Genomic DNA, 26,633 nt, shown 5'->3' on the forward strand with positions numbered 1-26,633 from the left:
CCACCAACCTTTCGGTCAGCAGCTGAGCGCTTAACCATTGTGCTACCAGGGCTCCTGGTAGCCTTAGTCCTAGAATTTTAAATAGGAAATAAAGTCTAAGAATGATGCCATAAGATTCTTAATACTTACTAAAAACCTTAAATAGCAGAAAAGAAACAAACACTAGTCTAGACATCCCATTCCGTTTACCTAAAACAGTAGCCCATACCACCAACCAAATTCCCCAAGACAAGAATGTAATACTCCACCTTTACTTGTCGAGCTTGGCTGATGACACATGGAAGACTAAAAAGTTGTTGGACAAAGGCCTTCAATTCCTCCACTGTCAGTTTGGTCCGAGTTCTCCCACTATCTGGGCTCTGCCTGATGTGAAATAATATTGAGATATAAGCAAGAAAAATTCATAGTCATTTTGATAACAAAGGAGCTTCTAATCTCTTTAGAATTCTAGCCCAAGCAATCCTAAGTGTTTGAGGAATTCCACTGCAATGGTGGAAATAAATGCTTTAGCTCTTTAATTAATGACTCATAGATTCAACTTTCCAAGTTACAGTTCCTTTAAGAATAAGCAAGGGGTATTTCTACTAAGTACTGAATATTTCAAACATTCAATAAACTTCTGACAGTGAAGTATTAAGTTCACAGATAAAACTAGGAACTAAAATCTGTATCTCAAGAAAAACTAAGGATTAAAAACTAAATCCTGTATCTCAAGAAGCTTATAATGTGGAATAAAGGTCCTTAATTTGACTTAGGAGACAATGAATTGATTTAAAATTTTGTGTCTATGTGCATTTTTCTAGGAAGAGAGTCCCTAAGTTTTTACCAGGTTCTCCAAGGGGGTCAGTGACCCAATGACAAATTATGATCCACTGATCAGTGTCTCTAAGAAAGTTTCTTTGATAAAATGGTAGAAAAAATATTTACAAAGTAATTTTAAATCTAATGGGAACTGCCATAGAAAAAAAAAAAAAGCCATATGGGTACAAGGAACAAGCTGGAATGAATGAAACAATACCACAAAAAATTTAACACATATGAATTACATTAAATCAAGGGTGCATATTTCTATGCTTTTTAACAATAGCCTCCCTCTGCATCCTTTGCCCTCATATTCAAGATTGCTCTTTGCTGCTACCTGCCTTCCACCTATAGTATCTAGTACAGACAGTTGATACATTCTGTTTTCTCAGATATCCTTAGTTCATTTCTTTATTTACAAATCTTTATTGTACACCTACTGTGTGCCAGACACAGTTCTAAGCACAAAAAATACAGCAATGAAAAAAAGACAAAAATTTTCGACATTCTAGTTCAGCATACATTCTAGTGGAGGTGGAAAGGAGACAATAAGTAAATTATCTAGTATATCAGGAGACAACAAGAGCTAGAGAGAAACAAAGCTGGAAAGAAGGATAAAAAGGTTGCAGTTTTAAAAAGGATTGTCAAAGAAAGCCTCACCAAGAATCTGACATTTGAAAAAAAGACTTGAAAGAAGTGAGGGAGCAAGCCACCTGGATGTCTGGGGGAAGAGAACTCTAAGCAGAGTAAAGAGCAAGTGCAAAGGCCCTAACAGGAACACGCCTGGTACGTATGAAGAACAGCAGGAGGAAGAAGGCTGGCAGCGGGAAGTAAGAAAGAAGAGAAAGTAGACTGGAAGAAGGAGATAAGGTCGGGGCAGTATTGGGAAAGGGAAAGACATGGCCACAAGAGGTCAAAGATAATTAGGGCCTCACAGGCCACAGTTAAAATTTTGTCTTTACTCTGGAAGAAACAGAAACCACTGAGGAATGAAACTCTATCTTAGTCTAACCTGTGTTTCTGCTTTTTGCTCAGAAGCAGCTGAGCCACAGAAGCACAGGTCTCAGCTTCTTTTACAGCATCCCTGAGTTTTCGAAAGAGATCATTCTCTGGGTATTTCCTATCCTCAGCATCTTCCAGCATTACTCGCAATTCAATTAAATCTGTAACAAATATAAATAAAAAGTCATACACTGTAATCACAGAGATAAAAACCCTTTTTAAAATCTTCACCAGTCTCTCTCAAATGAGTCATCAACCTATTAGTAGAAACACACTGCAGCTGTGAAAATCTTGCCAATCCGATAGAAGTTTATGACCTAATCCATATAGATAATTTCTCTCAGGTAAGGCAATTCCTCTTCCCAAATAAGTCTTCTGTGTTAGCTCACTGATAACAATGGTTCCCCAAAATATATCATCTACTGCAAGTTAGCTATCAGTTCCATTTTATATCAACTTTTAAAGTAAGATTCTCAAATAGAAAACTAAAGCTATATTCAATCAACCCATTAATCTCAAATACATAAGAAGCCTACAATTTTTCATTAATGGAGGAAAAACATACAAAACAAAACAAGGCCTCTTTTAAAGTGACAATAATTTTAGTGTATATATGCAAAAGGAGGAAACTTAACCTTTCTTATGGTTGAAACTGGCAGATAATGCTTCCGTAACACGACTGACCCAAGTGTCATAGGACTGTGCCCTGACTTTCACACCATATAGCAGAGAAGGGAGGTCTTCTAGTGGGTAGCGGTATCTAGGAAAAAAACAAAAATAAAAACCTCAAAAACCAACAACAACTTGAAAATAAGTTTCAATACAATCAGCTCAAGAAATGTACAACATCCAGGGAATGGAATCTTGGTTCACATAAAAAGAAAATCAATGAACCCCCGAGAGTTTTGATGCCAAGAGAGACAAGGAACATGTCAAATCAATTGATAAAGAAACTAACTTTAGCTGCCAAGTTTAGGGTCAACATTAGAGGGCTTGGCCTAGAGCAGGGAGGCAGGTAGACAAGGAGAAGTTACCAAAACCAGGAAAGGAAATAACTAAGAAAAACTTTATGACTTGGTTTTACAAAATACTTGTGGATACCTCAGACATTTCTTCTGCATAGGACAGGGGCACAGATCAGTTGGATGGTAGAGACACACTAGCCGCTCAGGATTACAGGAACATGTGAGAGCAGAAAGAAAACATGTAGTTCTGCATGCTGAACACTGTCGCTCATCATCGGGAACAAGTTCAAACACTTCTTCTTCTGACATCAAGACACCCTGAAATATAATTTATGTCACTAGATCAGTTCTTTCAAGCATCAAAGAACTTAAGTTATTACAATTTTTTCTATGAGTAAATCTCCGATATAAGGCATAAACACGGAAGGTACAAAGACACATCAAAATACTTCCCAAAATAAATCATTACTAATTTTTTAAAAATGAGCAAGAGTAATAAACTTTGTTATCTAAGGATGCACATTTCAGTAATAAAAATATAAAGAAATAAAATTAAGTGATTACTAAGTCAAAACAGTTTTTTGAGGGGAGGGAAATATAATTGGGAGGTGCTTTTAGAAAGGCTGACAAACTTCCATTTCTTGACCTGGATGGTGATGATAAGAATGTTTACTATATAATAATTCATGAAGCTATATGTTTGTTTTATGTGATTTTGTCTTTTTTAAAAAACAATTTAAAAAAATCATTACTGCCCCCAGGAACAATGCACCCTTCAACTAGATAAATTACTAATCTATGATCCGAAAATAACATTGATAAGTGCAAACATATGCAAGGGCAAAGAAGTGTGAAATTACTTAAAACTATCCAAATCAAAATATACTCTACTTCAGCAAGACAACAAAAAGAAAAAGAAAGTTAAATCACATTCTGTGTAACAGTTCAAGACAGTAAGAGCATTTAAAATGCATTTTACAAAGACTTCCATTTAATCTACAAGGGCTCCCTTTATAGTTTCTGCTTACTTTAGCAAGGTACTTGTAAACCAATTCAGCTATGAGAGCAAGCTCTTTCCACTTAAACAAGGTGGGAACCTGATAATTTATTCACTGACAGATACAATTCAGTTCTTTCATCATACATTTTATTTTTGACATCAGTTTTAATCTAGATGTCTGCTGGCTATACTCTCATATCTTTCCATTTTCTCATATTAGCACTTAGTACTTTCTTGAAAAATTATTTTTATACAAAAATAGTTCCAAAACACATTGTGTTTTTTAGTTCACAAGAATTTGCACAGTTTCAGAACAGCTGACAAAGCATGGGACACTAACGTAGCAACTAACAAGTTCTGGCTGCTTTAAAAAATTTTACATTTTATTAGAATATTGTTATGGATTGAATTGTGTCCCCCAAAAACGTGTGTCAACTTGGCTAAGCCATGATTCCCAGTACTGTGTGATTGTCCACCATTTTGTCATCTGATGTGGTTTTCCTATGCGTTGTAAATCCTCCCTCTTATTCTAATGATTACGCAGGATTAGAGGCAGTTATGTTAATGAGACAGGACTCAATCTACAAGATGACGTTGGATCTTGAGTCAATCTCTTTCGAGATATAAAAGAGAGAAGTGAGCAGAGAGACAGGGGGACCTCATTACTACCAAGCAAGAAGAGCCAGGAGCACACGTCCTTTGGATCTGGGGTCCCTGCGCTGAAAAGCTCCTAGACCAAGGGAAGACTGATGATAAAGACCTTCCCCCAGAGCTGACAGAGAGAAAAAGCCTTCCCCTGGAGCTGGTACCCTGAATTCGGACTTCTAGCCTACTGCACTGTGAGAGAATAAATTTTTCTGTTAAAGCCATCCATTTGTGGTATTTCTGTTACAGCAGCACTAGACAACTAAGACAAACATAATTTCCCAAAGTGTACTCCAAGGACCACTAGTCCTACAAGATACTCTGCAAAAAAAAAAAAGATTCATTTTTGGGAAATGTTATATTTTATATCCCTCTTAGAAATTAACAATGTGCACCAGCATATTAAACGATCAGAGCTTTGCAGTAAAGAACCTCATTTATCTTTTCTTAACCTACCATTTCCCAAACTCCACTAACCACAAAACAATTTTTCCTTTTAATATCTTCCAATATATTTAAAGCTTATGTTCCTGAGAATACACTTTGAAAAATCCTGAATTATTAGGAAGAATGGAGAGAAGAACAAAGTTCGTTTTTTTTTTTTAATCGATGTAATTAAGTGAAATTTACATTTCAAGTTAGTCTCCCACACAGAATTTTTTCTTTTTTAACATAACATTGTTATGAGACCCCAACCACTCACCCCATTCTGAGACAGCACACTCCTCCCCTCCACCCCTGATTCCCCATGAACATTCAACCAGCTCCTTACTCTCTCTGCCTTCCCCTCTTACCTCTGGACAGAAGCCGCCCCTTTGGTCTCTTATATTTACTTGTCTAAGAGGCACATTCTTCACGAGTATCACTTTCTGTCCCACAGTCCAGTCCAATCCCTCTCTGAAGAGTTGGCCTCGGAAACTGTTTTAGTTCTGGGGTGATGGAGAGTCCAGGGGCCATGCCCTCCAGGGCGCCTCCAGTCTTAGTCAGGCCATTAAGTCTGGTCTTCTTACTAGTATTTGAGTTCTGCATCCCATTGTTCTACTGCTCCATCAGGGACCCTCTATTGTGTTCCCTGTCAGGACGTTCATTGGTGGTAGCCGGGCACCATCTAGTTCTTCTGGTCTCAGGCTGATGAAGTCTCTGGTTTATGTGGCCCTTTCTGTCTCTTGGGCTACTACTTTCCTTGTGTCTTTGGTGTTCTTCATTCTCCTTTACTCCAAGTGGTTGGGACCAATTGATGCATCTTAGATGGCCGCTTGCAAGCTTTTAAGACCCCAGACACCACTCACCAAAGTAGGATGCAGAACATTTTCTTAATAAGGTTTGTTACGCAAACTGACACAGATGTCCCCTGAAAGCATGGTCCCCAGACCCCACATCCCTGCTACTCTGTCTCTCAAAGTATTTGATTGTATTGAGGAAACTTCTTAGCTTTGGTTTAGTCCAGTTGTGCTGGCTTCCCCGTAGTGTGTGCTGTCCTTCCCTTCACCTAAGATCATTCTTATCTACTATCTAGTTAGTGAATAACCCTCACCCTCCTTCCCCACCCCCATAACCATCAAAGAATGAAGGACAACGTTCTTAAAAGTCTACTTGAAGTAATTCAGGTGAGAAAATTAAGGAATGGAACAGGATGGTAGCAATAAGGAAAAAAAGGGAGGGGGTGTGGTGATGAGAGACACTGCCAAAAGAAACAAACAAAAACTTAAAAGCAGATAACATACAACTATGAAGAAGATGGATGAGTCAAGGAGGATCACACTAACTTTTTACATACTGATTCTGGCACTTAACTGAGACAGATAATTAGGAAGGGAAAATGGTTTGTGAAAAGCACAGAGAGGGTGGCCATGATATTCTATTTCAGATGCTAAAAGTGAGATGACAAAAATCTAAATAGAAGTGTCCAGCAGGCACTTGGATTACAAATGGGTGACTGGACGTATCGCCTGTTTCAAAGGGACAATAATTCCCTTTTTTTTTTATAATAAGAGGTGAGAACTGAAACCTCAGGACTGATAAGAGTGGAAAGAGAGTTAAAATCCTAAGAAAGGATGAGAATTCCTTGAATAGCTCAAAAGGAGAGAAACGAAAGGTCAGAGGCTGAACCCTGCAAACACTGGCAGTCAGGAAAGATGAGGAAAAAGATAATACCAGAAGTGATTGGCAAATGTGATCAAAGATGCTGAAGACACAGTAGAAGTAGAGCAAAGTGTTAGCGAAAGAAACCAAAGAAGCAATATATAGTGCGAGAGGTTTCATGGGGATGGAAGACAGAGAAAGGACCACTGGACTGAGCAATAGTAAACTTGGAGAGTTTCAGAAGTATAGTGGGAACAGAATGACAGTGACGATGAGAAAATAAAGAGAAAATGAGGGCACTGAAAACTTTTCTCAAGAGAGGAAAGACCAGTGCATATGCAAAGAAAGAACAGAGATAAGTACCTGGAAATAAGGGCGCAGGTGAAAGCTAAGTTTAAAGGAGAAGTCTACAGAGATATTTGGTCAAACTATCATAAATAATATGGTAGAGAATTAGAAGAAGTGACACTAACATGGAAAACAATCTGTTTTAAGCCTGAAATATGAGAATACACCACAAAAACTCATTTCACGAGTCTCTACCAGTACACTTAAATTTAAAACTTCAGAAGAATGACTCAAGGCAATGAGAAAAGGAATCTCATCTTTAATAAATATATAACTGAAACAAAAATTTTAAGAATACAGGCATAACTGTTCACAATAGCAAAAAGATGGAGGCAACCTACATCCCCATCAACCGACGAATGGATAAACAAATTATGGTACATCCACACAATGGAATACTATGCAACGATAAAGAACAACGATGAAGTCATGAAACATAACATGAAGGAAGCTGGAACTCATTATGCTGAGTGAATTTAGTCACAGAAGAACAAATATTGTATAAGACCACTATTATAAGAACTCAAGAAAAGGTCTAAACACAGAAGAAAACATTCTTTGATGGTTATGAGGTGGGGAGGGAGGGTGAGGGTTATTTACTAACTAGACAGTAGATAAGAATTATCTTAGGTGAAGGGAAGGACAGCACTCACTACAGGGGTAGTCAGCACAACTGGACTAAACCAAAGCTAAGAAGTTTCCTCAATACAATCACTTCAAGGGACAGAGTAGCAGGGGTGGGGGTCTGGGCACCATGCTTTCAGGGGCCATCTAGGTCAACTGGCATAACAAAGCTTATTAAGAAAATGTTCTGCATCCTACTTTGTTAAGTGGCGTCTGGGGTCTTAAAAGCTTGCAAGCGGCCATCTAAGATGCATCAATTGGTCCCAACCACCTGGAGTAAAGGAGAAAGAAGAACACCAAAGACACAAGGAAAGTAGTAGCCCAAGAGACAGAAAGGGCCACATAAACCAGAGACTTCACCAGCCTGAGACCAGAAGAACTAGATGGTGCCCGACTACCACCAATGACTGCCCTGACAGGGAACACAATAGAGAGTCCCTGATGGAGCAGGAGAAAGGTGGGATGCAGAACTCAAATTCTAGTAAAAAGACCAGACTTAATGGTCTAAGACTGGAGGAAGCCTGGAAAGCACAGCCCTTGGATTCTCTATCAGCCCAGAAATAAAACAATTTCCGAGGCCAACTCTTCAGAGAGGGATTGGACTGGACTGTGGGACAGGAAGTGATACTCGTGAGGAGTGTGTCTCTTAGCTCAAGCAGATACAAGAGACTAATCGGGCAGCTTCTGCCCGGAGGTGAGATGGGAAGGCAGAGAGGGTTAGGAGCGGGTTGAATGGACATGGGGAATCAGGGGTGGAAAGGAGAAGTGTGCAGTCGCAATATGGGGGGAGCAATTAGAGTCACATAACAATGTATGTATAAATTCTTGTATGGGAAAAATTTAAAAAAAAAAATCTAGAGTCAGTGACATAAAAATTACTAAAACTTTTTAATCTAAAAGAAACCAAAATGGTTATTATAAAAATATGAAACCTTCTTTAAACTAATGATTTTTGTGTTTAACTCCTAAAGGGATCAAAGATAAAAACTGATTCTTTCTATAGGTTCAATTTAAAGTATAGTCCCTATTATGGATTGTATTGTGTCCCCCAAAAATATGTGTTATAAATTCTAACCCTTATACCTGTGGGTGTAATACCATTTGGGAATAGGGGCTTCTTTGTTAAGGTAATGAAACTACATCACTGTAGGGTGTGTTTTAACCCATCACTTTTGATATATTAAAAGGAGCAGATTACTGGTAGACACAAAAGCAAGCAAGCACAAATGGGGAAATATTGATGCTCTGTGGAGATCTACAAGAAAATGAGGAAGAGAAGCTGAAACAGACAAGGGTTTTACCCCAGAGAGGATAGAGAGTATGTTCTCCTAGAGCCAGTGCCCTGAATTCAGACTTCCAGCCTCTTAAAATGTGAAAAATATAAAACTTCTGTTTGTTAAAGCCACCCACTTGCGCTATTTCTGTTATAGCAGCACTAAGAAACTAAGACACTCCATAAGCAGTAGTAAATATAGGAAATGTGCTCAGCAAACTCACCATTTGTACAACAGACTCCCTTAATCGTGTCTCTTCTTCAGTCATGAGAGTCAATTCTTTGCAGACCATGGCAGCCAGCCCCACATCTAAACATTCTGGATCTGCTGCCATCTTGAAAATGAGTTCCTCATGTGAAAAGACACAATGGCGTCTTAGCCTTCGGTAATGATTTACACACTGACGTCCAATTGGCAACTGAAAACAAGAGAAGATTCCCAAATTAAATTACTTGTCTATAATATACTCCAGAACAGAACAAGTATTTACCCTCCAGATCCTCCCTTTTATTATAAAGAAGCAGAATAACAAATCTCATTTGAATATAAGAGGCAACTATAAATAACCCTTTATGGCCCAGCAGAAATTTCAAAGGCCTTCCCACAGAAAACTCCCATAATGTGAAATGTTGAGCTTCTGGCCTGAGCTGCTGCTTTTCTACTCACTGTGTACATCAAGAAGCAGAAAAAAAAAAAAAAGAAGGAACAGAAGCTCCTTGGTATATAAGTGAGGCAGCAAATTCTTTTAGCCCAGTCTAATGTGGGGCTGCCCTTCCAGGAAAAAGGAAAAATTGTAAAAACAAAACCTCAGACCATAAAAGCTGAAGTGGAAGTTTTCAGCATTCACGTTTCCAAAGAACCAAAAGAACAGATGTTATTAGAAGAAAAATAGAAAAGGGGGAAAAAACACAACATACTTAAGCAATCCACATTGGTTTCACATTTAAGAACTGACTTTTTATTTTTTTGCAAGAACCGAAGCAAAAGATGATTCATATTTTAGCATCTAGAAATTCTTTTTTAAAAAAACCAGCCAAGCCTACACAGAATTTAAAAATGTGAAATCATGAGATTATATACTTTATTTTCCCTAACAGTGAAATGAACAAATGACTAAATGACTGCTTTTCATAAACCAACAGATACACTCATTACAATAAATTCTGAAAATTTCTGTTAACTATCAAGCTTTAAACCAAATTATGATACTAGCTATACTATACTCCACATGCATACCTATACACACATACACATGCAAACATACTCGCCAACTGTCAGGTGGGAAAACTTAGATGGCTAAACTGAGTTTTGTTTGAATTTGGAACCTGTAATGTAAAAGCGAAAAAATAAGAAGACAGACTTTAAAGAAACTTTCAGAATTCCTTTCTAGAGCCACAGAGGGCTATTGCCCTAAGATAATCTTTGAATCTTGAACTAAAAATACCCCCTAAAGTCTTCTTAAAACCGACCAATAGCTTAACTAGTAAAAAAGGTTTGTTTACATGGGATCAGCTTGACAACAGCAATTCAAAAGATCGAATGGGAACCTTAGGGGGCAGTGAGTTTATGTTAATGAGGGAGGAACAACTCAAAAAAGGAGGGTGAGAATGGTTGTGCAACTGGAAGAATGTAATCAATGTCACTAAACAGTACATGCAGAAACTACTGAATCGGTATGTTTTGCTATGTATATTTTCAACAACAACAAAATAAAAGAAAAAAAAGAAGCTTTTAGAATTCACCTCCATTTTGAGCAAGGCAAAAGGGAATCAGAGGAATCACAGTTTGAGAGTGTGAAACTACCTCTGAATTAAGCAGTAAAACAATCTTTCCCAAGAAAATACATATATTCAACTTACAATTACCTAGTGATCATCTTGTCTATTCACAAAATACAACACTTGTATGTCTTAATTCTTAAGTATTTACCTTTCAAATATTTGTCACACAGCCTTATTACAAGGACAAACAGAAGAAAAACACAACTGTGGGATTTGCAGTTCTCAATTATTACAATATGTGAGGAGGCTACATAAAATAAACTCAAATTATTCATTGTGTCTTACAAAAATAGTCCTGTTAACTTTGTCCAGAGAGAAAGCTGCTACAACTGTTTCATCTATATCACACCTTTCTTCAAAGGAGCACCTACCAAGGGCTTTCACATATACCATATCACTTGTCTGAGATTATTAAGCGAATCTATTAGCATTTTCATATACCAGGTAAAAAATAAGGCCCAGTAAAATTAAAAGAGCTGCCCAAGGTCAAACATCAAGAACAGCGACCACATTAACAGCAGAAGCCACTTCTAACTCATCTCTGAGTCATTCCCATTCCCTACTCTAAACCCAGCCATGTACCATGTACATCAGAAACACTCGATAAATGTTAGGTGAATTTTAAAAAAAAAGAGCTCAAACCCAAGGCAAAGTCCTAGGCTCAGTCTTGTTCCTGCTAAAAATTATGCTATTTCCTAGGCCTAACAAGGAACAAGTCTAAAATTACTGGATCAAATAAGACTGCTCATTACATTATTTCATTCATTAGTCAAGGAAATGAAACGATTTCTATACGTTTAATCGTGAAATTTAATATCTTAAGGTGCCTACAGAAAACAAAAGCTCTGATATTCCTAAAGGATTTCTCCCAATTTGCTGAGAGAGGCAAAAACAGCATTACTAAAATAAAAACAAAGTCAAAGAGTATACGATAAATGTGCGGTCTTTTCCCAACCAACATGATGTAATCCTGACTACTTTTTGATATACACGTCATACAAAACCAAACTAGCAGTCACTGGCATTATTATCATTTACACAAAAGTACAACCCGTAGAGATCTCAATATTACTCTTTAAAAGTTAAAAAAAAAGAAATATGGAAAACAAAAAAATGGCAGGAAGAATAAAATCACCTAACTGTCTATCAGAACAAAAATAATAAAGGGATATTTTAAAATAAAAATCAGAACTATATATTTGAAAATGTGGTAGAATTAATACTTGAAATGATCTCTGTTAAGTCTAGTTATCTTTTTAAGATCCAAAAACGTTCAAAGAAAGCAAAGACTAGAAGAACCATATTCCCACAGAGAAGGAAGGATTTAGAAAATATTAACTGTCTGTTTAAAATTCAAATAAAACAGGGAAAATAATGAATGGATGAGAAGTTAAGGAACTATAAAATCCTCCAAATAAAGACTGAGATAGAAACTCTAACTTTCTAAAACAGAACAGCCACTCCAGTCTCCCTTGAAATATTCATGAACCCTACGCTGAGCCCAGCTAAGCAAACATGGCAATTAAGCTCCATTTTACAGGGGTGTTAGTAGACGTACAACAGCCACTTGATATAGAACAGACCCAGTCAGCAGTACAGAAGTTCACAGCTTCGGCGAAGTTGTAGCCCTGGTTAAATCCAGAGTGATAGGCGCGAGGAAACGTCACAACAAACTCGCCAGCACACTGATTGGTCCTGTACACCTAAATGCAAATTGGGAGCAGGGATACAAACAAAACAAAACAAAATAAAAACAGCAAAAACAGGGAGACAAGCTTTATCAGTCAGTTAGTTTCAAGAGGACTTTCTAAAACTGAAAAAGATAAAGCAATAAACTACAAATATCAGAAAATATTATCAGGATTTAAGAAGCAGCCAGAATTCCACTCTCTTAAAATATTCACTGATACTAATTAATGATCAGAATTAGCAACCAAAATAAATTCTCAAAGAGAAAACATTATTCTCATAGAGCTACTAGTTTCCTAACTTGATATAATTTTTACAATTAAGAGGATTTTTCTTTTATTCCTATACTGTAAACAGCAGTAAAGAATGGAATTTCCTTCTACCCTCAAATACTTTTGGGTAATTTTTTGAAAACTAACTAAATTGATTAGCTCATATGGAGATATCCCCCAAATCAGTTTTTATCCTGAATCTCACCGTGCATTATGATAATATTATGTGCCTTTTATACCAATGATCATGAAGATGGCACAGGATTGATCAATGTTTTGTTCTGTTATACGTAAGGTGACCATGAGTAGGAGCCAACTTTATGGCAACTAACAACAAGAAGTGTCTTTTACAAGGTCCTAGATTCTAGCATAAATTCATTCTTTAAAGACAAAGTAACACTATCAATTTTACTCCACCCACGTTTTCATTCAGGTTATGACAAATACTTGACTATAACAAACTTGGAGCCCTGGTTGCACAGCTACAGCTGCTAACCAAAGGGTCAGCAGTTTGAATCCTCCAGCCATTCCTTGGAAACCTATGGGGCAGTTCTACTCTGTCCTATAGGGTTGCTATGAGTCAGAATCAAGTCAATGGCAATGGTTTTTGTTTTTTTTTTTTAATAGCAAACTTATTACATATACACTTTTTATCAAGTATTAGTAGCTTATATTTGAGAATCATTTTCAAGACTAAACTGAAAAGTAGAAAAGGTACTCATCTGTTATTTTTACTTCATTGTCTAATGTATTAAAAGCTGTGAAATCTTTGTATGTAATATGATCTCCAAAAGGATAGAGCTAACACTTAAAATATATGTATTTTGCTTATATAGGAATAATAAAGAACATGAGATTTCTGTTAAAACCAAGATGTAATACTTTTTTGAAAACAGAAGGCTATTTGAAAATTAAGATTTGTACTTTAAAACATCTTCTTACTCAGATGAAGCTGTTCCCTTCAGAATGTAAGTTCAAATTTGACCTTTCACCTCACCCATTACAAAACAAAGGATATGTGGTGATCCTATCAAATCAAAAGCTAAAATAACTTTGAAATTAAAAATACTGAAGGGAGACACAAAAAGACTCACAGGCACACCATGCTCCATTAGCACATTGGGGTTCATGATGGTGACTAACTGATGTAGGAGATCAGGCTGGGATTCAAACAGCTCAGGGGCCAGCTCCCTCATCACCTCCTCCAGTTGTTCTGCAGCATGAGATGGTACACCATACCATGTCTTTGGTTCCCCCCTAGCAAAAGAAATAACTGTTTAGCTAGGCAGAGCCTGGGGCCAATAAGGCTGGGGTCAGCTTCAAACCCAATAAATTATAATTAACTTTCATCTTGTTCCATGGCCACAGATTACATGTCCTGAATCCTAACAACCATCTCATAAATCTGTGCTATTGTTCATTAAGAGGAGGTAAAGCAAACGTACATGGATAGGTAGATACAAACATCACTAATACTAGAAAAGCAACTCAAAGCCCATGAAGTCTTTAAGGTGGATTAGTAATACAATCATTGTTATGGATTCAATTATACCCCCCAAAAATATGTGTTGTAAACCCTAACCTCTATGCCTGTGGTTATAATCCCATTTGGAAATGAGTTGTCTTTGTTATGTTAATAAGACAGGATTAGTGTAGTGTGTCTTGAGTTAATTCTCTTTTGAGATAAAAGAGATTAAACAAGGGAATAGAAGAAAGATGGGGTACAACAGATACCAAAACACATAGAGATCTGCAAGGAAACAGGAAAGTAGAAGCTGAAGAGACAAGGAACTTCCTCCAGAGCTGACAGAGAACGTTTTTTGCCTAGAACCGACACCCTGAGTTTGAACTTCTAGCCTCCTAAACTGTGAGAAAATAAAGTTCTGTTTGTTAAAGCCACCCATTTGTGGTATTTCTGTTATAGCAGCACTAGATAACTAAGACAAAATTTGGTATTGGAAGAGTGGGGTGCTGCTCTAACAGATACCTAAAATGTGAAAGCAGTTTTGGAATTGGGTAATGGGTAGAAGTTGGAAGAATTTTAAGGAGCCTAATAATAAAAGTCTAGATTGCCTTGAAGAGACTACCGGTAGAATTATGGATGTCGAAGGCAATTGTGGTGAGGGCTCAGAAGGAAGTAGACAGCTATAGAGAAAATCTATTGTCTTAGACAATACATATGGCACCAGCAACAGAATGTTGCTAGAAATGTGGATGTTAAATGTGCTTCTGGAGAAGCTTTAAAAAAAAGTGATAAACATGTGATTGGACAATGGAAGAAGGGCGATGCTTTTTACGCAGTGGCAAAGAATTATGTTCAAATATTTGGTGGAAGGTAGACCTTTTAAGTGATGAACCTGGATATTCAGCTGAGGAGATTTCTAAGCAAGATCTTAAGGGGCCGCTCGGTTTCTCCTTGTCCCACACAGTAAAATGCAAGAGGAAAAGAGGACTTAAAAACAAACTATGCAAAATGAAAACAGAACTTAAAAAGATTTGGAAAATTCTGTTGTACAAACTAAGGACACGTGTCCTAGAATTTTCACCAAGGACTTGACTACAAAATCTTTTGTTAAGCCTGTGACTGATGGATCTAACCAAATACCACAGGAGAAAACCTATCACTTAGACTGAAGGGAAAGAGACACGACAAAAGGAAAGAAAGCTGTCTGCCTCTTTGAATTCTATAGGCAAGAAACAGGCTGAAGAAGCTACATTTGTTGTCCTCCAAGAAAAGAAAAGGACCATCCCTGGAGCAGCTCAGAAAATCAGCAGAACTGTTGGAAGGAGCACAGGAAGTAGGGCCTCCTTGGTTTCAAAGGGTAGGGCTAAGTCTCCCAGATCTCAAAGGGTGGGGTCACAGTCTCCTAGGTTTCAAAGAGTCAGCTCTTCATCATCTCGGTTCTCGAGTGTGGGACTGCCATTAAGGTGTGCCAGGGGTATGGGGTCCCTGCCCAAAGCTGAGGCAGTGGGGCTGTCATGCCCAAGGGGCAGAAGAACAGCGCCTGCAGGGCCCAAGGACGTGGGGTCACCACTCACATGGACTAGGAGCATGGGTGCCAAAGGATCAACTGCCATAGTAGTGGGACTGGAAGGCGGAGATGAAACCCAGGGCCGAGGGGACTCTATCGAGAATCCAGAGGGCGTGATGCACACCCACAGTTTGGAAGGTGGGGCCACTGTTTAGATGATCTCAGAGAATGGAGTATTATTTTCAAGCCTTGAGAACTAATGTAATTTGTTCTGCCGGGTTTGGGACTTGCTTGGTACCTGTTATACCCTCTTTCCCTCCAATTTCTCCCATTTGTAATGGAAATGTCTACTTTGTGCCTGTTCTACCACTGCATGTTGGAAGCAGATAACTTGTATTTCAGATTTCACAGGTTCACAGATGAATAAGAGTTTTGCCCCAGGATGGAATATGCCTAAATTCTCACTCATACTTCAGATGTTTCAGAAGATGAGATTTTCGATTTGAAGTTGATTTAAGACTTTTGCAAATTTGTCAGCCATGTGGCAAGGATGTGAATTTCTGGAGGCCAAAGAGTGGAATGTTATGAATTGAATTATGTCCTCCCAAAGTATGTGCTGTAAATCTTAGCCTCTATGCCTGTGGTTATAATCCCATGTGGGAATGTGCTGTCTTTGTTATGTTACTGAGGCAAGATTAATGAAGGTGTATCTTGAGTCAATCTCTTTTGAGATATAAAAGATATTAAACAAGCAAGCTAAGAAGCAGAAATGGCAACAAATATGAAAACCTAGAGGAAATGGATAAATTTCTAGAAACACACTACCTACCCAAATTAACACAAACTGAGGTAAAAAAATCTGAACACACCAATAACAAGAGGTTGAAAAGGCAATAAAAAAAAAGTCCCAACAAAAAAAAGCATGGCCCATATGGCTTCACTGGAGAATTCTACCAAACATTCAGAGAAGAACTTGCACTAGTACTACTCAAACTGTTTCAGGACTTAAAAAAGGAAGGAATACTTCTGAATTCATTCTATGAAGCCAGCATAACCCTGACACCAAAACCAGGCAAAGATACCACAGAGAAAGAAAATTACAGACCAATATCTCTCATGAATATAGATACAAAAATACTCAACAAAATTGTAGCCAATAGAATTCAATATGGATCAAAGACATAAATATAAAATCAAAAACTATAAAGATCATAAAAGGAAAAATAGGGTCAACACCAGAGGCCCTAATACACGGCATAAATAGGATACAAACCGTAACTAACAATACACAAACACCAGAAGATAAGCTAGATAACTGGAATCTTCTAAAAATTAAACACTTACACTCATCAAAAGACTTCACCAGAAGAGTAAAACGAGAGCCTACAAACTGGGATCTTACTGTGATGATGAAAATGGTCTATATCTGTGTTGGCCAATATAGTAGCCCCTAGTCACATGGTGATAATGAAGTACTTGAAATGTTGCTAGTACAACTGAGGAAGGGAATTTTTAATTTTACTTAATCTTAACTAATTTAAATAGCCACTTGTGGCTAGTGGCTACCACATTAGAGTACACAGCAATGAAGCAGAGCAAAAAAATTACTAGAGTTTTCTACTGCATACTATAATCTGGGTATTACCTTCCAAATGGAGAGAAAAATATAATTTAGTTAAGATATAATAATACTGAGCAAGGCGAAGTAAGTAAAAGCTGTGAGTGGGTCAGCAAAAGAATTTTAAACAGAAAAAATTCATTGGAAACTTGAAATACTAAAGTCAGATCTTAATTATATAAACTTTACTTAAACATCCTACCTGTATATCAAAAGATATATCAGAATGATTATCACGTGTACCAACCCAATATTATTTGGTCTAATACTCTTAGCTCTGCTACATACACATATTTTAAAAGGGAAGGAATCTGAGATGTACCCTGAGACCCCCCACTCTTCTCTCTCCAATATATCATCCTATTTTGGGTAGAAAATCATTTCAAAGTCATCTCTCCCTTAAGGAGATCACTTAATAGTATTATACCATAAAAATGTCACTAGTATACATGCTGTAACAAAAGTTGTACATACCAGTGCAAGTAGTTGATGGAATAACTCCAGTGATCTTCAATGTGCCAGCAAAAAGAAGAGAAACACATTCCCACATAAAGCCATGGTACCTTCATACCAGAAATGTCCACATTAATATGTGCAAGAACAGACTGCTCCAGGACAGGCATATTATTCAAGTTCCAACCAGAAAGTGCATATTCCTATAAAAGAAAGAAAAACAGTGTAATGAAAGAACACAAATGACAAGTGCCCAATAGAAATCTCAAGAGAATCTTCAAAACAATGTATAAATCTTGTAATATTTACAATAGTCTATGCTCTTTGTTCCCCACTACATGTAACTCATATAACTAAATATTTAATCTTATCTCTTGTCTAATAAGTTTTATTTAGGTATCCCTTTAATTATTTCAGATATCTCTGGTTTACTCTGAAAGACATAAGCAAGGATTTTTATTACTTCCCAGCTTACCAGTAGAATAGTGTGAGACCAATTTTAATAGGTCATTATCATATTTCTAAGGAGCCCTGGTTGCACAGTGGTTAAAGCACTCAGCTGCTAACCAAAAGTTGGCAGTTCAAACTCATCAGTCATTACATGGGAGAAAGATGTGGCAGTCTGCTTCCATAAAGACTTACACTCTTGGAAAATCTATGGGGCAGTTCTACTTTGTCCTACAGAGTCATTATGAGTCGAATCAACTCAATGGCAATGGGTTTGGTGCTTTACTATATTTGTACTTTATCCCTAGTAGCATGACTTCCCAAAATATTTATCACTATGCTTACAGAATGGTGCTAGATATTGTTGAAACAAAACATAAACATGATCCCGAACTTAACGACAACAAAGAAAACTGAAATGATACAGAAAGCTACCACCACCATCCTCCACTATAAACACATGTAGAAATACCGGATATATTATAACAATAATAATAATAAATGATTTCATAGCTGAACTCCAAAGAAAGAGGAATTCCCAGTTTCCAGAAATGAAGGCAGCGAAGCCATAATAAAAAAAAAGGAAGCTGCTGCCAGAGTTTTCATAGGGGTTTCCAACTGAATGTAGACACTGGAGACTTAGTTTCAACCACCCATCCCTGTAGCCACATGAGGTAGAGACTTAAAGTGCTTATCATCCCTGTGGAGAACACTTCTCAAAAAGTGGGACCCAAAGACCATTTCAGGGGATCTGTGAAGTCAAAACTATTTTCATCCCAATCAAAAATCAAGCAAAGGACCTTGTCATGGATTGAACTGTGTCCCCCAAAAATATCTGTCAACTTGACTGGGTCATGATTCCCAGTATTGTATGATTGTGTAATCTGATGTGATTTCCTTATGTGTCGTAAATTCTATCACTATGATGAGGTTATACTGATGAGGTTTACAAGATTAGACAGTGTCTTAATCCAGTCTCTTTTGAGATACAAAAGACAAGTGAGCAGAGACACAGGGGAACCTCATACCACCAAGAAAGCAGTGCCGGGAGCAAAGCGTGTCCTTTGGACCTGAGGTTCCTGCACTGAGATGCTCCCAGACCAGGGAAAGACTAACGACAAGGACCTTCCTCCAGAGCCGACAGAGAGAGAGACTCTTCCTGGTGCTCATGCCCTGAATTTGGACTTGTAGCCTACTGGACTGTGAAGAAAATAAATTTCTCTTTGTTAAACCATCCACTCGTGGTGTTTCTGTTAGAGCAACACTATATGACTGAGACAGACAGTCATGGTTTGAATTATGTCCCCCCAAAAATGTGTGTATCGAGGGTTGACATGTTGTGCGGTTGTTAACCAATGTCATAAAACAATATGTGTACTACTGTTTCATGAGAAACTCTTTGTTCTGTAAGCCTTCACCTGAAGTACAATTAAAAAAAAAAAAAAAAAGTGTGTATCAATTTGGCGAGGCCATGATTCCTGGTACTGTGTGATCTTCCTGTATGTTGTAAACCTGCCTCTATGATGTTAATGAGGGAGGATGGGTGGCAGTTGTGTTAGTAAGGCAGGACCTGATCTACAAGACTGGATTGTGTCCTGAGGCCATCTCTTGAGATATAAAAGACAGAAGTGAGCAGTGAGACAGAGGGACCTCATACCATCAAGAAAGCAGTGCCGGAAGCAGAGCACGTCCTTTGGACCGGGGTCCCTGAGGCGAGAAGCTCCTAGTCCAGGGGAACACTGATGAGAAGGCCGACAGAGAGAGAAAGACTTCCCCTGGAGCTGATGCCCTGAATTTGGACTTTTAGCCTTCTCTGACTACGAGGAAATAAACTTCTCTTCATTAAAACCATCCACTTGTGGTATTTCTGTTGTAGCAGCACTAGATGACTAAGACACGGACCTAAAAACATTTCTCCAAAGAAGATATGCAAATGGCCAATAAGCACAATGAAAAGAAGTTCAACATCATTAGTCATTAAAGAAATGCAAATCAAAACCACAATGGGATACTACTTCACTCCCACCAGGATAGCTATTATCAGAAAAATGGAAAATAGCAAGTGTCAATGAAGATACAGAGAAGGTGGAACCTTTATTCATTGCTACTGGGAATGTAAAATGATGCAGCCATTGTGGAAAATTGTTAGGTGGTTCTTCAAAAGGTTAAACACAGAATTAACATCCGAGCCAGCAATTTCACTCATAGGTATATACCCAGAAGACTTGAAAGCAAAGACCCAAATAGACACATGTACATCAATGCTCACTGTAGCATTATTCACAATAGCAAAAAATTGGAAACAACTCAAGTGTCCATCAACAGATGAATGGATAAACAAAATATGGTATATCCATACAATGGAATATTATTCACCCATGAAGAGAAATAAAATTCTGACACATGTATGACACGGAAGTCAGACACAAAAGGACAAATACTGTATGATCCCAATGATATGAATTACCTACAGTAAGCAAATGCACAGAGACCAAAGTTTATTAGTGTTTATCAGAGGCAAAGTGGGAGGGGAAAATGGAGAGTTACTGCTTTAGGAACACTGAGTTTCCATAAGGGTGATAAAAAATAAAAAAAAAGGAAACAGATAGTGATGATAGTTGCACAACATGGTGAATGTTACTGTCACTGAATTGACACATGTAAAATGCAGACTTAAGCCATAACATATCAGTAATTAAATGTAATTGGTCTAAATACACCAACTGAAAGACAAAGACTGGCAGGCTGGATTAAAAAACAAGATCCAACTACATGCTGTCTTAAAAAATTCATTTTAAATATAATGATACAGACAGGTTAAAAGTAAAAGGATGGATAAAGATATATCATGCAAACATTAATCAAAAGAAATTAGGAGTGACGGTGTCCAGCTACCATTACTGAACGTTTTGATCAAAGATTCTACAGAAGAATCTTGATCAAAAGGGATAAAATACAGAACAGAATTTCAGATTCCCATGGAATCTAGACTTTCTGGAGCCATGGAGGCCAGATAAACTCCCAAAACTATTACCCTGACATAACCTTTAAAGTTTAAACCAGAAATATCCCCTGAAAGTCTCCTTGAAACCAAACAACAGTTTAGCTTAACTAGTAAAGAATGTATGCCTTGAGCATTGTGCTCTTTTAAGATCTATTTATATGGGATCAAATTGAGAATAGCAACTCCACAGATTAGAAAGGAAATTGGGCAGGGAGGGGGAAGCAGTGAGTTTATGTTAACGCGGGAGGAACAGTTTGGAAAAGGAGGGTGAGAATGGTTGCACAACTTGAAGAATGTAATCCATGCCACTGAATTCTGCATGTAGAAATTGTTGAATTGGTGTATGTTCTGCTGTGTATATTCTCAACAACAACAATTTAAAAAAAAATTAGAAGGGGCTATATTGCTATCAAGGGGCCCTGGTGGCATAGCAGTAAAGAGCTCAGCTGCTAACCAAAGATCAGCAGTTCGAATCCACCAGCTGTTACTTGGAAACCCTATGGGGCAGCTCTACTCTGTCCCACAGGGTCGCTATGAGTCAGAATCGACTCAACGACAACGGGTTTTTGGGTTTTATATTGCTATCAAGGAGCCCTGGTGGGGCAGCGTTTAAAGCACTCCACTGCTAACCAAAAGGTCAGCAGTTTGAACCCACCAGCCGCTCCGCGGGAGAAAGACATAGTAGTCTACTGCTGTAAAGATTTATAGCCGTGGAAACTCTATAGGGCAGTTCTACTCTGTCCTATAGAGTCGCTATAAGTCAGAATCAATTCAATGGCAGTGGGTTTGGGTTTTTTTTTGGTACACTGCTATCAGATAAAGAAGACTTATGAGCAAAGAAAATTACCAGAATCAGAAAGGCACATTATATAATGATAAAATAGTCAATCCACCAAGAAGGCATAGCAATCCTAAATGTGTACATACCAAACAACGGAACTGCAAAATATCTAAAGGAAAAACTGATAGAACTGATAGGAGAAACTGACAAATCCACAATTATACCTGAAAACTTCAACAGCCTTTCAACAACTGACAGAAAAACTAAACAGAAAATCAGTTAAGATACAGAAAAATTCAACACCATCAACTAACAGGATATAATTAACATTAACAGCACACTCTGGCCAACAGCAATGGAATAAAGATTTTTTTCAAGTGCCCAAGGAACATACACCAAGATAGGCCATATCCTGGGCCACAAATAAAACCTTGACCAATTTAAAAGGACTGAAATCACACACAGTGTGTTCTCTGACCACAATGGAATCAAACTAGAAATGAGTAATGGAAAGATAATAGGAAAATCTCCATACACTTGGAACACACTTTTAAATAATCCATAGGTTACAGAAATCTCAACAGAAAAAAATATATAGAACTGAATGAAAACAAAAATACAACATATCATAACTTATGGGTACAGCTTAAGCAGTGCCGAGAGAGAAACTTATAGCACAAATGCATACATTAAAAAAAAAGGGAAGTCTCATATCAATAATATTAGCTCCCACCTCAAGAACCTAGAAAAAGAACAAAATATATCCAGAGCAAGCAGAAGGAAAAGAAATAATGATAAGAACAAAAATCAGTGAACTTGGGGAAAAAAAAGAATCACTGAAACAAAGAACTGGTTCTTTGAAAAGATCAATAAAATTTGCAAACCTCTACTTAAGAGAGAAGAGAAAGAAAAAAGAGAGAAGGCACAAATTATTAATATTAGGAATGAAACAGGGTATCATTACAGACGCTGCAGACATCAAAAAGATAATAAAGGAATACTATGAACAACTCTATACACATGAATTTGACAATTTAGATAAAATGGATAAAGCCCATGAAAAACACAAACTACCATGATTTACCTAATACGAAACAGGTAATTTGAATATTCCTATAACTATTAAGGAAATAATAATATTAAAAAAATTTTTTAAAACTCCCAAAAAAGAAATCTCCAGGCCCAGATGGTTTTACGAGAGAATTCTACGAACCATTTAAAGAATTAATACCAATTCTATACAATCTCTTAGAGAAAATAGGAGGAAATACTTCCCAATTCATTTTATGAAGCTAGTATTACCCTGATACCAAAACCAAAGACAGTACAAAAAGGAAAACTACAGGCCAATATCCTTCATGAATAGATGTAAAAATCTTTAACAAAATATTAGCAAATAGAATTTAACAACATATAAAAAGAACTATACATCATGACATATTAAAATTTATTCAAGGGATTCAAGACTGGCTCAACATTTGAAGATTAATCAATGTAATCCATCATCTTAACAGGCTAAAGAAGAAAAATCCCACAATAATATCAATCACTGCAGAAAAACCATCTGACAAAACTCAACAGTCACTTATGATAAAAATTGTCAGAAAAATAGGAATAGAGGAAAACTTCCTCAACTTCATAAACAGCATCTACAAAACACTAAGTTAACAAAGGTGGTGGTGACTGAGCAGAAACAAGAGGAACTCTGGAGAAGATGAAAATGTCTATATCATAATGGGTCTGAGCTAATGAGTAATCAAATGGTGTCAAATGGGTAGTTAAGATTTGTACATTTGTCAAATGATAGGGCAAAGATTTTTACTTTTCAACGTATGTAAATTTTACAAAGAGGGGAGGGCCATAAAAAACAAAGTAACAAGAGTGAGGGAATAGGTGGAATGACAGATGACACTGGAATGGCAGAAGGTTGATAATGGTTGAATCTGGACGCCAGGTACTGAGGGAAGGAGGTGCATTATTGTGTTTACTCTGTGCATCTCTTTAAGGAGAAAAACCTCAAAGCAGGGGATTAAACAGCCAATGACAAAGCTGAAGAGAGAATTTGTGAACTAGAAGATCTGAGGATATCATCCATAATGCAGCACAGAGACACAGAAACTATAAAAGTATAGTTAAAAGTTATAGAGGATAGAATAAAAGAGTCCAACGTAAGTTTAACTAGAAATTCCAATAAGAAATAAAGAGACGTGATTCCTATCCTCACTAAGCAAAACAAAAAAGAGGCTTTTAACGGATACTACTCGATGTCTTTTTTATTTTTAGTTGGTTGGCCAGCTAGTCAGCTAGTCCCTTAAGATTAGAGAAAGGGAGTTTTCTACAAAGGCTAAATCAACTTGGGGTAAGCAGAAGTTTGGATAATATAATCTGCACCTCTTCTTCTGGCAGCATCTTTCTCCGACCATCCTTTACAGGAAATCCACTTCCAAAATCTTTAGAGGAGATATCAGCTCCATATTCTACAATAACATCTTCTTCAATGCTGCTCACCAGTCGCCAGAATTCCTTTTCTACTAGTTCTGTGGGAACCATCTACACAGGGAAAACAAAGAAAATAGATTAGTAACCATAAAGTAATCCCCAGGGCAAGTGAATACACACCCATAGCAAGATAGAAAACCTTCTCGTTTCCCAAAGCTGAAAGACTAGGTGATAGCTTTTACCACTGAGGATGGAGAAAACCTAAGACAGCCTGGATGTTCAGAAAAACATAATGAACTTGATCTGCACTTTGTCTGAAAGAAGTTGCTTCCTAACTAAGAAGGACAAAGATGAACCAGGGATCAAAGAGGAACAAGGAAATGCAAAAATCAAGACTGAATTTTAATGGCTTTGGAAAATATTTTTGGTAGGGGCTAAAAAAGCTTAAAACCGTTTGGGGAAAGAAGCAAACCCTATATCACAAATAACTAAACAAAAATAGCAGCTGCCACATACCCCATGTTTTTCTATAAAGGATTGCTCACAAAGCATTGAAGCATCAAAACAGACTTCTCAACAGAAGAGTGAACACTGCCACATTAGATAGTGAAAGAAGTAGAAGCCAGGCCCCTAATTCTTACATTTAGTGTTCTATCATCATTTTCATGCTTTTCTTGTTTTTTGCAAAATAATAAAAGTAAAAAGCAAACCAAAAGCTTTGGACTCAGATAAATCTTGGCATCTCCCCAAACTGGCTTAAAAGATATATACTCACATGAACTGGCATATTGAAATAATCAGACTTAAAATTATCTGCCATTTCTCCAAAGCTCTGAAGGGTATACTCTCGTACAGCTTGTTCAAATCCAAAGGCTTCTCGAGGTTTGTTACATTCCTGGAAAGAAAAAAATATCTAAGATTAACTCACTGAAACTCAACTGATCAAAGCATTAAAGTTCTCAGGTACTATCTTCCTTGATCGTTTTTCTAGGTGAAGCAAATCCAATCAACCTAGACAGCAAAACAAGCATTAGTTACTTAAAGTAGGATATCAGGAAATAACGTTCTAGAATGTCAACTGCATTTTCACAGCCTTCCAGCAGGAAGTGATAATGAGACAACTTTAGTATCGAGAGTTGGCATTAAGCTCTGGCACCAAGATAAGCCCCTAGAAGACTACTAACTTAGAATCAAGCCCATGGATGCCTCTCATTCCTAGCATACCAGTGTATTTCATAGAGAAAATAAATCTTCTCAGAGGAAGGAAAGGTAATGGATAAAGGGATATCCACTGGGTTGCTAGGGTATCTGGCTAGAAGAACAGTTTGTTCACACTATTTATCAATCACCATACCTAATGTCATAACACAAATATTCACTTAGAGTAGAACTGCCTCTGAATTACCTAACTTTGAGAATAATAAATAAATATGGTAGTAGTGAAAAAAAGACCATAAAAGATTCTGAATACATCTAGATAACACCCAGCCAACACTTTCCCTTCAGTGTCCTGTTATAACATCTCATTAAAATAAGTAAACAAACTAGGCATTTCATGACAATGCATCATTATAATCTTTCAATAAGATTTAGTATAATCATGTCAAAATTTGGATAAACTAAGAGACACCATAGGTTTCCTTGTTAGCATGAAAACTGGATGCATAAATTCTAAGCTCCACTGCTTCATGTCTTTCTACTTTTTTTTAATTAAAAAATAAACAAACAATGAAGCTTTTCTTTATTTTTATTACCATCCAGCAATATGAATATTCTGAGCAGGAGTCTCATTCATCTGCAGCAATGGAAAGAATTATCTAACTAACAGTAAGAAAAAGAAACTTTGAAAGGAAGCTGCCACAATAATAGATACACTTCCATTTAACATAGCTCTTTAAAAATCCTGGAGATTTTAAACATTAAAGAACAAAGAGAAAGTAGAGTAAGCTTTTGGGAGTGTGTGTACGTGTATATGTGTATACATGTATGCATTATTGTTCTTAACTTGAAAGGATCCATAAAGGTTAGGCTTGTACCTCAGCGACACATTTAGGACACCTCCAGTCTCCTTTGGGCACATCAGGCAGCGGAGGAATGAGACAAAATGTATGATAGCTATCATCACATCCATCACACAAAAGCAATTTATCCTCATTGTTTCCCCGGCCACAAAACATACAGACATAGAGATCAACCTGTTAAAAAATAAGCAAAATAAAACAAAAGTCTATTTTCTATAATAAGTAATATTAAATTTTTACCAGGAATTCCTTAATTAAAACAAAATAATGTACACTGAAAAGTAAACACAACTTAAACCCTGAAGATCTATTTTAAATATTAATATTTAAACAGCTTTTCATAAAACTGCCTATATTTCCTTTCAGAGCTCCTATAAGCAAGTTAATAAAAATATTCTCTCTATACTTAATGTAT

At 37.1% G+C, this 26,633-nt stretch overlaps 1 protein-coding gene across 1 annotated transcript in view; it reads right to left on the reverse strand.

Annotated features, from left to right (window-relative positions):
• The window catches only part of KDM5A (lysine demethylase 5A), a 123,230-nt gene that overhangs the window by 52,283 nt on the left and 44,314 nt on the right, over positions 1-26,633 (reverse strand). Inside the window, exons 8-18 of the mRNA XM_004381196.2 lie at positions 26,234-26,392; positions 24,973-25,092; positions 24,150-24,308; positions 17,548-17,729; positions 13,578-13,740; positions 12,106-12,225; positions 8,965-9,159; positions 2,905-3,086; positions 2,439-2,563; positions 1,814-1,964; positions 249-363 (exon numbers count right to left, since the gene is read on the reverse strand). Of these exons, the coding sequence (XP_004381253.1) occupies positions 249-363; positions 1,814-1,964; positions 2,439-2,563; positions 2,905-3,086; positions 8,965-9,159; positions 12,106-12,225; positions 13,578-13,740; positions 17,548-17,729; positions 24,150-24,308; positions 24,973-25,092; positions 26,234-26,392 (1,671 nt within the window). The remainder of the gene's footprint in view (positions 1-248; positions 364-1,813; positions 1,965-2,438; positions 2,564-2,904; positions 3,087-8,964; positions 9,160-12,105; positions 12,226-13,577; positions 13,741-17,547; positions 17,730-24,149; positions 24,309-24,972; positions 25,093-26,233; positions 26,393-26,633) is intronic.

Source organism: Trichechus manatus, unplaced genomic scaffold, assembly GCF_000243295.1.
Source record: "Trichechus manatus latirostris isolate Lorelei unplaced genomic scaffold, TriManLat1.0 scaffold00081, whole genome shotgun sequence".
Lineage (NCBI taxonomy): Eukaryota > Metazoa > Chordata > Mammalia > Sirenia > Trichechidae > Trichechus > Trichechus manatus.